General features: G+C 38.2%; 1 protein-coding gene across 1 annotated transcript in view; it reads right to left on the bottom strand.

The window, feature by feature from the left end:
• The window catches only part of LOC114669649 (receptor-type tyrosine-protein phosphatase eta-like), a 340,250-nt gene that overhangs the window by 17,132 nt on the left and 310,606 nt on the right, over positions 1 to 12,512 (bottom strand). The window contains exons 6-7 of the mRNA XM_051922618.1: positions 1,469 to 1,542; positions 968 to 1,102 (exon numbers count right to left, since the gene is read on the bottom strand). Coding sequence (XP_051778578.1) covers positions 968 to 1,102; positions 1,469 to 1,542 — 209 coding nt within the window. The remainder of the gene's footprint in view (positions 1 to 967; positions 1,103 to 1,468; positions 1,543 to 12,512) is intronic.

The following is a 12,512-nucleotide window of genomic DNA, read 5'->3' on the forward strand; positions in this document are numbered from 1 at the left end:
GTTTTTCCCTTTCTACAGGCTATTTTAATGAATTTATGTAATGTGTTCTGTGCAGACACGAAACACATTTATACATATTATGATTACAGTATGAGAGACATTTCAGCAATGGATGTCTATCTGTTGTAATCACAGGGTTGCTGTCTGTTGCCGACTGTTGATATGAGCACCATTGTGTTTTGCTGTTTAAATCACTGCTCCTACTTTCAGTTCTGCCTTCATGAGGTGCTGGATTGGTTGAATAATGTCCCACTCACTGAACTGTCTTTAAATCCAAACATATAGTTTGAATATAGTATATGTCTGGCCATGTTAAACTTACTTTTTAAATTTTTTTTTTTAAATTTTTATTGCTTTAAAATAATACAAATAATTAACCATACCTTCAGAAACTATGTGGTCAATTCTTCATATTTTGAATATGAAGATTAGTCAATTGAATTTAGCTTATTTGCTCATTTCTGGAACACTACATAATTTCTTCATACTTTTACTGTGCATAAAAATATTCACATTGCTTAAAATTCTTACCAAGTCCTACCAATTTTCACGTTTCAGTAAATTTCCAGCAAAAAAAATCACCCTATATGGAAAATGAACAATGAGCCTAATGAAAGTTGAAATAGATAGATTGAACTTATTTGTCCCCAGGGGAAAATATGGATTTTTACAGAAGCTCTTTAAGTAAATAAATAAATATAAACACACACCGGAATGACTATAAAGTAAGAAAATTAAAAAAGAAAGAAAAGTTCTGACTTGGCTGTCATAGTCACAGTGAGGCATTATGCAGACATACTGTATTACTGTTGGTCTGAAACACATTAGAAACAATCTTAATTATGAATGCTGTAATATTTTTCTCTAAAGTTGGTAATAGCACTGAATAAAACTGATTGAGGCTAATGAGATCATTCTTATTTGAACCTTCTGTTTTGAAAAACATTCAAAATAGATGTACGCTTACTTTTCCTTTTTCATTGCACCGTGTCAGCATGACCAGTGTCTGCACATTCTGCTCCCAGATCATCCTCCAGAAGTCCTTCACGGTGCTTGGCAGGGGGCCCTGAGTACCAATGAACTCTTTCTTTGAGTTATAGCCCTGAAAATACAAAATATCACAAGCACTAACAATGGATTCATGAATTTGAATGAATGCAGATAGAAAATGGGTAGTGTGCATCCCAAAATGATGAAAGCAAATTACAAAGCACAAAAACTTGAGGTACAGAAGTGTCATATAAATACGTTTATGTTTAAAGATCAATAACAAATAGTATATTCTTATTTGTTGGCTTAAATTAGGACACTTTTTGTAAGAAGTGGCATGGTTGTTTGTTATTATCGTTATATTAATATTAAGTTGGGCTAATCAATGTGATAAATGATAACTTGTTAAATGGTATAAACAAATTTAGTCAGACAGTCAATTAAAACCACAACTCTTGGTTATTCCAGTAATACTTACTGGTAAATAGCTGGCATTGATGTAGTCCTCATTCAGGTTACCGTCAGTTGATAGCTTGACTCGAAACTCATCATCTGAAAGGAAAATTCAAACTAAATATATTATAAAGCAAAATAAAGAGTAATATAAAATGTTTATCAAATAATTCCTTAGGGAGTTGGTCTCGTCCATTTTAGTTGATAGACGTCTGAAGCAGAGCTCCGCTAGCAGCGGCTTTATTTTCCCACGTATTTCATATTATTTAGAGGTATCCTGTATTTAACCCGACCAAGGAACTTCCACTACAATATACAAGCATGAGTAACAAGAAGAAAAGTCAGAAAGAACCGGAAAAGAAACTTAAAGCTGTATCAAAGTCTGGACAGACATCCGGCCCGAGCGCAAGGTATGGCTTCTCGGAGACTGACCTGGAACAGGCAGACGAATGCGCAGATTTCCTAGGACCCGCTCCATTGTATCGTCTCCAGTCGAGAGTGAAAATGGGAGCGAAGGTGCAAATGATACAGGTCGCGATGGATCGCTGTTTTCTGAGGATCATTCAAGACTAGAAAAGGCCCTGCAGGATGTGCTCTCATCTACTCATTGCGAGCCCGCAGCACCTGCTGTAACAGGAGCTGCATTTCCACTCGCGGAGCACAAAATCCGAAGCGAACTGTCCGAACTGAAAAAGATGATCGCTACACTGGCCACCGCCAAGGCTACGGCAATAAATGAGCTTAAGAAGGATAACAAGAATGAGCTTAAGAAGGCTAACATTGAGCTTAAGAACAAACTTAAGAACGATAACATTGAGCTTAAAAAGGATAGCAAAGACCGGGAAACGCGTCTATTTAAGCATTTCAACGTGACCTTTAAAAGCATGTTGGAGAAACTAGAGGAACACATCGAAGAAAACAGATCCAATCTGAAAAAACTTGCCGATCAGATGAATGATGTTACAGATCAGCTGGAGGACGTTAAGCAGGCATTCATGGCTCGAGCTGAAACAGCGGAACAATTGGCGTCTAATGCCGATGAAATAGCTACAGCTGCGAATTTCGAATGCAAAAAACTAAGAGACAGACTTGCAGCCCTGGAAGATGGGTGCAGAAGAAATAATATAAGAATTGAGGGTATACCTGAGAAACGAGAAAGCTCAAACCCAGTGAAATTTGCAGTAGAATTACTCTCTAAAATAATTGGAGATGATTTTAAACTCGACACTGAGATAGCAGCAGCTTATCGCATATACAGATCAAGCACCTTTAAACATAGGTCTTTTGTTGTCCGCTTCGAGCGATTACAATGTAAGGTTGATGTGATGGCACTTCTCAGACACAAGCAAGATATATTTGAAAATAATCTTATTCGTATTTTCCCCGACTTCTCACCATTAACAGCTGCAAAACGCGCAGCCTACTTTGACATTAAAAAGTTGCTACAGAAAGCCGATATCAAATACAGCCTCTTGTATCCCGCCAAACTGAAAGTGGAAGTTCAAGACCAATATTGTGTATTTTCAAACAAGGAGGAAGCTGAAAAGGAACTAAAGAAGCTGTTTCCAACACTCTTTTGAAAGTTAATAAGGAGCCGTATTCTGTCATGGCATGGGAAGGACCTATCATCTGCTGTTGGATCCACTTTTAAAGAGACTGGTATTATAATTATACATCCTTTTCTTTACTTGGACACTATATGTTTAATTACAGTTATAGACGTGAGTGTGTGGAAGAGTGGAAGTAATTAAAGTAGGGTTTGATTTTTCTTTTTTTTTTACTACCTTAAAGTAGACTGTTTAACATCATACCATTGGTTTATTGCTATTTCTACTATCACATTAGGATTTACTATGTTTGTCCTAGACCACTTTTTAAAATCATTCCCAGGGTTCATTATTTTATTATCTTAATATCTTAAAATTGCTGAAGATTATTTTAAGCTTAAAGACTGTTAATGATTATATTTTTTGGCAGATAGTATTTAGACTTAAGCTGCAATAGATATCTCTACTCTGTTTTAATTCTCAAACGCCGCTGCGGGGTGGGGTTGCTTTGTTTTGGACGTGCTCTGTCTCTATGTATGTCAGAGGACTGGGACATTGCTAAGTGGGATCAAGCCTCATGTGGGGAGGCAAAATGGAGGGGTGGGGGATAAAGGGGGGAGAGAAGGAGATCAGGCTATATCTTGTCTATTCTTCTAATCCTTATAACTATAAATATCAACACAACATTTGGCTATATGGCAATAACTCATGGGGAATTTTGAAATTAAGATTAAAACTGCCTCACTACCAGTTAAGAATATAAAATGACATTAAAAACTCAGAATCAATGTCTCCATGATGGGACAGTCAACTTTGTGAGCTGGAATGCTAAAGGCCTGAATCACCAATTAAAGAGAAAGAAATTATGCTCTCACCTAACAGGCTTAAACGCTAAAATAGTATTTTTACAGGAGACCCACTTACTAAGCAAGGATCAGTTCAGACTACAAAAAGACTGGACTGGCCAAATGTTCCACTCTAGCTTTATAAAGAAAACTAGAGATGTGGAAATTCTCATACACAGAACAGTCCAATTTGTAGCATCAGATGTAGTATCGGACCCCGAAGGGAGATATGTGATGGTCATGGGCAACTTATTTAACAGTAAAATGATTTTGATAAATGTTTATGCACCCAATGTCGATGATAAGGAATTCATGCAAAATCTATTTGCATCCATTCCCAATGTGAACACTCATAAAATTATAATGGCTGGGGACTTTAATTGTGTTTTAAATCCACTCTTAGATAGGACTCCTGTGACAGGGGGGACAACATCTAACACTGCAAAGACAATTACACAGTTTTTAACTGACCACAACTTATCAGACCCCTGGAGGTTTCTTAACCCAAACTCAAGAACATATTCGTTCTACTCACCAGTGCATCATAGCTACTCAAGAATTGATTATTTTTTTATAGATAATAATTTCCTGCCTACTATTAAATCGTGCAAATATGACACAATTTTTATCTCCGACCATGCCCCTCTAGTCTTGAAGCTAAAATCATTAAGCCCCTCACACTCACCTCGTAGATGACGTCTTAACCCTCTTCTATTAGCAGACGAGAACTGCACAGAATTTAGATCCAAGCAAATCAGCTTCTTCCTAGAGACAAACACGCCCACAGAGGTTTCTGCAAGAACACTCTGGGAAACTTTAAAGGCCTTCTTAATAGGACAGATTATTTCATATCTTTCCCATAGAAATAAATTAGAAACCAAGAAAGTGTTAGAGCTAAGAAGCGAAATTACTAGAATAGATGAAGAACAAGCCAGGCGTCCAAGTGAAGCTCTTCACAGGAAAAGGCAGGCCCTGCATACAGAACTCAACATCTTGACAACTAAAGAAACTGAACAACTTTTTTATAAGTCAAGACATCATTACTATGAACACGGGGAGAAAGCTAATAAGCTTTTAGCTTAATAAATTCACAAACAAGAAGTCCGCAATGCAATACCAGTAATCACCAACACTAATGGAGAAGAAATCATTGACCATAAAAATATAATGCACACATTTAGAGATTATTATAAATCCTTATATATATCCTGAGTTCAAAGAAGACAACACACAATCTAATGCATTTCTGGATACATTACAGACGCCACAAATAGATACTTTAAGTGCTGATGAACTGGATAAACCTCTGACGCTATCAGAATTACTAGATGCTATAAAATCACTTCAAAGCGGGAAATCAGCAGGCCCAGATGGTTACCCTGTAGAATTTTATAAGAAATTCTCCACTCAGCTAGCTCCCCTCTTATTGGCAACACTTACAGAAGCTAGAGACAACCAAATACTACCTCAAACATTTCGTCAAGCATTAATCACCATCTTTCCTAAACAAAATAAGGACTTCTTACAATGTGCATCATATAGACCAATCTCACTCCTGAATAATGATGTTAAGATACTGTCAAAAATTCTAGCTAGAAGGATAGAGAAAGTGCTGCCCTCGGTAATATCACAGGATCAAACTGGACTTATTAAAGGCCGATATCTATCTTCCAATCTCCGACACCTGTTTAATGTAATATATTCACCAGCAAAATCAAACACCCCAGAGATATTACTATCATTAGACGCAAAAAAAGCATTTGATATGATTGAATGGAACTACCTTTTCACTGCATTGGAGAAGTTTGGGTTTGGCCCGAATATTTGTGCATGGATCAAATTACTGTATACAAATCCAGAAGCTTCAGTTTGTATTAACAACATTTGTTCAGACTACTTTAAGCTACAACGTGGCACGAGACAAGGATGTCCCTTGTCACCACTGCTGTTTGCAATCGCCATTGAACCACTGGCTGTTCACTGTCTTAACTCTTATCAGATAAAGGGGATTATCAGAGAAGGACTGGAACAGAAAATTTCTCTATATGCAGATGATATGGTTTTATATATATCAGACCCAGAAAATACTGTTCTTGCAGTTTTAACAGCACTCACAGAATTTTAAAAGATATCTGGGGGGTATTTTTCGTATGTGGATTAGTCGTTTAGCCGGATGTAATTGTTGACAATTTGGCCTGATCCTGGATCTGTCGGTTTTTCGAAACTCTTGCTGGAAGTGTTGTCATAGCAACACATCCTAATCCGCAAACCTGCTCGGAGCAGGTTTGTTCTATGTAAACAAGGATTAGTTTACACACGTGATCAGTGATGGTGCGTGGAAGTCATCCAGTCATGGCTTCGCCATTCATGAATGAGCGACCAATTGATATTGGTGCGCAAATTATACGAAGAAAATTTCATATAGAGAGAGAGGGTTTTGCGCGATCGGCAAGATCCTTTATTGCTCCCAGAGGAAATTCTGTATGAAAGATATCGCTTTAGCTGAGGGGGGATATTGTACCTCAAAGATTTATTAGCTCCGTATATTCGAAGTCAAACTCGGCGAAGTCGGGCTCTCACAACCACACAGACAGTATGCATTGCTTTGAGGTTTCTTGCAAGAGGCACTTTTTTATATACTGTAGGCGATGCGGAACATCTATCGAAAAGTGCAGTTTGCCAGGCAATTCGTAAAGTCTGTATGGCTCTGAAACATTTCCTTCAGGTTTTCATTGTGTTTCCTGGACACCTGCGTGTGCAGACAATAAAAGAGGCGCATCATGCCATTGCATGTAGGTAATACACAGGCTTAAACACCCACAGTTCCATAAAGAATCCCACAATCAGCCTAACATTCTCATTACCAGGATTTCCAAATGTGATTGGGGCACATGGGACTGATCAGAGTGGAGTTTGATCAAACATTATTTGGAAAATGTACCTCTCCTCCTGATGAATAATCAGACACAGTGTCTTCATCAAATATTTGAACTTCGTCAATATCTCGTTGGTCAGACACAGGTTCAAGGGATATGACATTCCCTGCAACTAACCCAACAAAAAAAAGGGCTATATGGAACATACCTATAGCACACATGGAGGACAAATATGCAATGACCATCCTTTACCTGAAATGAAGTGACCACTGCATCCTGCCACTGGTTCTGAAGAGGAGCTTCCCCCTGGAATGCCCTCAGAAACGGGGCGATGGGCATTTTGCTGGAGAGCCAACTCTTCTGCAGGGGTTAGGTCTGGACCGCGTGGACCTCCACCTGCTTTTTGCTTGTCTGCCTCCTTATTAGCTTTAAAATTAATGTTTTTTTATATTATATATGATTCTTTATGTCAACAATTCTTTAAATAGTTATATATCCAATATTTACCAGTCTGAAGTATATTCTTGTACAGTAATCCCTCCTCCATCACGGGGGTTGCGTTCCAGAGCCACCCGCGAAATAAGAAAATCCGCGAAGTAGAAACCATATGTTTATATGGTTATTTTTATATTGTCATGCTTGCGTCACAGATTTGCGCAGAAACACAGGAGGTTGTACAGAGACATGAACGTTATTCAAACACTGCAAACAAACATTTGTCTCTTTTTCAAAAGTTTAAACTGTGCTCCATGACAAGACAGAGATCACAGTTCCGTCTCACAATTAAAAGAATGCAAACATTTCTTCCTCTTCAAAGGAGTGTGTCAGGAGCAGATCATGTCACAGAGATAGAGAAAAGCAAACAAATCAATGTTTGGCTTTTAAGTATGCGAAGCACCGCGGCACAAAGCTGTTGAAGGCGGCAGCTCATACCCCCTCAGTCAGGAGCAGACAAAGAGAGAGAGAGAGAGAGATAGAGAGACAGAGTTTGTTTTTCAAGCAAAAATCAATACGTGCCCTTCGAGCTTTTAAGTATGCGAAGCACTGTGCAGCATGTCGTTTCAGGAAGCAGCTGCACAAAACATAGCAACGTGAAGATAACCTTTCAGCATTTTTAGACGAGCATCCGTATCGTCTAGGTGTGCGAACAGCCCCCCTGCTCAATCCCCCTACGTCAGGATCAGAGAAAGTCAGCGCAAGAGAGAGAGAAAAGTAAGCTGGGTAGCTTCTCAGCCATCTGCCAATTGCGTCCCTTGTATGAAATCAACTGGGCAAACCAACTGAGGAAGCATGTACCAGAAATTAAAAGACCCATTGTCCGCAGAAACCCGCGAAGCAGCGAAAAATCCGCGATATATATTTAAATATGCTTACATATAAAATCCGCGATGGAGTGAAGCTGCGAAAGGCGAAGCGCGATATAGCAAGGGATTACTGTACTTCACTTTAACCTGTTCCCGTGTTCTCCTTGTGCTGATGTTTGATCTGGAATTATGACATATTAAATAATAATTAATCTGACACATAGGAAATGAAACGCTGCATTCAATAAGTACAATGCACACTACTTAGCTTTTAATTTGACGGCCACTTTTTGCCAGCCGTCTTTTCTGGTCTGGGCTGCTTTTGCAGTGTTACCCCTTGTGCATATTAAATCTTGAAATTCTTCATGTCCTTCGAATAAAAGGTCTTGCGCCGCGTGTGTGAAAAAAAAATGCGCCCGTTTTTTCGTCATTTTGTTACAGCCTATCAAAGTCTTGCTGATCATGTTTTCTAGACTCAATATATATGGGCTTTTCACTCAGCACGGGCGCGCACATTCATCTCATATGATTAGATCCAGCTAGACTAATCTACTACACGGCTGCGTTTGAAAAACCGACCTATCCCGGATGAGTGTCACCGGCATTAACTTATCCAAGATGAGGCACCTGATCTCGGATGATTTAAGTGACGTACGGAAAATACCCCCCTGGTCTCAGAATTAATCTGAATAAAAGTATACTCTTTCCAGTGAATTCACAAGCATATAATATTAGATTGGGCACCCTACCTTTTAGATAGATAGATAGATAGATAGATAGATAGATAGATAGATAGATAGATAGATAGATAGATAGATAGATAGATAGATAGATAGATAGATAGATAGATAGATAGATAGATAGATAGATAGATAGATAGATAGATAGATACTTTATTATCATAGCAGATCAGTTTAAATACCTAGGGGTAAATATCACAAGTAAACATAAAGCTATTTATCAACAAAATTTTGCCGTCTGTATGGAAAAAATTAAGCAAGACTTGCATAGATGGTCAACCCTTCATCTCACTTTAGCTGGAAGAATTAAACGATGTTAAGATGAATATCCTTCCTAAATTTCTTTTTTTATTTCAAAACATTCCAACATATATAAATAAATCATTTTTTAAGCAATTAGATTCAACAATAACCTCATTCATTTGGAACTCAAAACACCCACATATCCGAAGAGCAACCCTACAAAGACCTCAGGCAGAAGGTGGCATGGCTTTACCTAATTTCCAGTTTTATTACTGGGCAGCAAACATACCAGCCATAAAAACCTGGACACAAAAAAACGAACATACACAGGCTTGGTTCGCAATAGAAGTAAAATCCTGTAGTACTTCTTTATATTCCCTGCTCTGCGCTCCAATAAATGCAAGTTATCGCAAATATACTAATAACCCAATTGTGCTTGACTCACTCAGAAAATGGAACCAACTTAGAAAGCATTTTAAGATGGAGAATCTTTAATTCGTGGCACCTCTGCAAGAGAACCACCTCTTTCAACCCTCGCAAACATATCCAGTTTTTAATACCTGGATAAGATTTGGGATTAAAATGCTCAGAGATCTTTATATAGACAACATATTTGCATCTTTTGAACAATTATCTTCCAAATTCAACCTCCCAGCTACACATTTCTTTCACTATCTTCAAATTAGAAACTTTGTTAAACAGAAACTGCCCGATTTTCCTCACCTCGTGCCCTCCACCATGCTGGAAAAAATACTGCTCAAATTCGAGGAATTAAACACCATTTCCGCATTATATAAAATCTTATTAGAGTCCCTACCTTTCAAAGACCCTAGAGGACAATGGGAAGAAGATCTCTTAATCAATATATCAGAAAAGGAGTGGAAGGTAGCAATGCAGAGAATTCACTCGAGCTCCATATGCGCAAAGCATAGAATTATACAACTAAAAATTATATATCAAGCTCATCTGTCTCGCTTAAAACTGTCCAAAATGTTTCCAGGGCAAGATCCAACCTGCGAACGCTGCAACCAAGCTCCTGCCTCACTGGGTCACATGTTCTGCGCCTGCACCAAACTAACATCATTTTGGACCAAAATTTTTAAGTGCCTTTCAGACAGCCTTGGGGTCACAGTCCCTCCTAACCCATTAACAGTTGTGTTTGGTGTTCTTCCAGACGGACTTGAAGTGGAGAAGGACAAGCAAACGGTGATTGCATTCATTACACTTTAGACACGCAGACTTATTTTGTTAAATTGGAAGAATCCTAACTCTCCTCTGATAAGTCAGTGGGAAACCGATGTTTTATATTATTTGAAATTGGAAAAAATCTAATTCTCAGTTAGAGGATCTGTACAAACTTTTTTCAAAACCTGACAGGATCTAATCAATAATATTTTAGAATAAGAGAAATAATTATTATCACTTTATTTCCCTTCTCCATTTTTTTTTTATTTACCTATATATATTTCTTCATTTCTTTTGTTTTATTTTTTCCCTATTAAAAAGCCCTAAGCCCTAAGCTCTCCTTCTCAAGGGTGGGGCTTGATTTGTCTTTAATTCTTTTTTGTTATGAATTAATCTATATTGTATGGAATGATTACAATAAAATTAATAAATAAATAAAAAAAATAAAATAAAATAATTCCTTAGTGTTTACAATATAAAACAGAAATGTATCCTGAGATTTATGAGGATAGGCTATGTTATAATTATTAGGAGTGAATGCTTATGTTTCTTCATTATAAAAGGTGGAAGTTGTTTCAAATCATTTCCACTTGTAGATCAACCTCCAAAGAGTGGAATGATTGAGTTCCAATTGTTTGGAGATTTTATTAAATCCCTTCTCAGACTCGTAGGCTTGTACTGCATTCTTTCTGAAGGCTTCTGGGAGCTCTTTGTATTTCAGCATGGTGGTAACACACACTTCACCAACAAACAGAAAACCAAACTAAATGCCCAAGGTTTAAATAAGATCCTTTCTAATGATGTTCTAATCATTTGTACCAGATTCTAATTTGAAGTATTTGAGGCAGTGATAAATGGAGAGATGGACTTACATTTCTACAAGCAAAATTTAAGAAACATAAGAAATATGACTAAACCAGAGGAGACAATTCAGTCCATCAAGCCCATTTGTTTAGCTAATAGCTAAGCTGTCCCAATATCTCAGATTATTCTTATTCAAGTTTCAACTCCATGTTTGTTCCAGAGTCCCACAACTATATGTGTAAAGAAGAGCTTTCTGGCTCACCTTTATCTGAAGATACTGTTTAAATGTTCACGTCATGCATTATGAAGACCTTTGAGAAGCTGGACCTCAATCAGCTCCAACGCTTGGTTACAGTCCATCCTGATCCTTCGCAGTTTGCCTACCGGGCTCATATAGGTGTGGAGAATACTCTGATTTATATGCTCCACACAGCCTACTCCCATGTGGACAAGGCCAAAAAACAAAAGATTCTTTCATATTTCCAGTGTTTTCATCACCATCTTGCCTCGAGGACTAGGGCTATAGACCTTGATGCGCCACAGTTCTTCTGGATCATAGTTTACCTGCTCAACAGGGAGCAGTTTGTGAGGCTCAAGAACTGTGTCAGAGAAGGCGGTGTGTAAAACCAGGATATCTCAGAGAACCGTATTGTCTTCTTTCCAGTATAATACCAGGTGTTGCAATCTAAAGAACTTCTCAAATGACTCCCCCATTATAGGTTGTACTGATAATGCAGGAGACTGGTGGAGGACTTTGCCTTGTGGTGCTGCGAGAACTAGCTGCAGATCAACATCAACAAGACAAAGAAGTTGGAGGTGGACCTCCAGCATGCTGAAGAGCCCCTAAGAGCACTCACCATACAGGGGAAGGAAGTGAAGGTGGTACAGAGCTTCAAGTACCTAGGGTTCCACATGAACAATGAACTGGACTGATCTACAAAACAATTGCTCTGTACAAGAAGGGACAAAGCAAAATGCACTTCTTGAGGAGACTCAGGCCTTTTGATATGTGCAGCAAACTTTTGGAAATGTTTTACCAGTCCATTGTGGCCAGTGTGCCTGAAAAAAACTTATCAGAAAAGCTAGCTTCATCACAGGACTGGTTCTGGATACTCTGGAGGCTGTTGTGGAAAAAAGGATGGTAGCAAAATTTGATGTCATTATGAAGAATTCTGCCCAGCCCTTTCCTGGGGCGAATTCTTGGAGCACTTTTAACCACTGGCTCATTCCATCACAAGATAATGGATAGTATCTCTGGGGATCTTTTCTCTCTGTTGCTACAAGACATTTCAATGCTTCCTCCTGATGTTCCTTCCTTCACTCCAAGCAGAAGTAATAGGAAAACGGTACAAACTTCAATTTACTACACCTACTTTTAGCAATATATTTGATTTAAATGTTTTCATTCGATTGTCTCATATTGTACTTTGAGTTGATACCTGTGTATTTTATGTTTTTTGTTTGCTTTTGAATTCCCCCTTGGATATTGTTAAAGTATATCTAATCTGATCTAATCCGCCCCTCA

This window comes from Erpetoichthys calabaricus, chromosome 2, assembly GCF_900747795.2.
Source record: "Erpetoichthys calabaricus chromosome 2, fErpCal1.3, whole genome shotgun sequence".
Taxonomy (NCBI): Eukaryota; Metazoa; Chordata; class Cladistia; order Polypteriformes; family Polypteridae; genus Erpetoichthys; species Erpetoichthys calabaricus.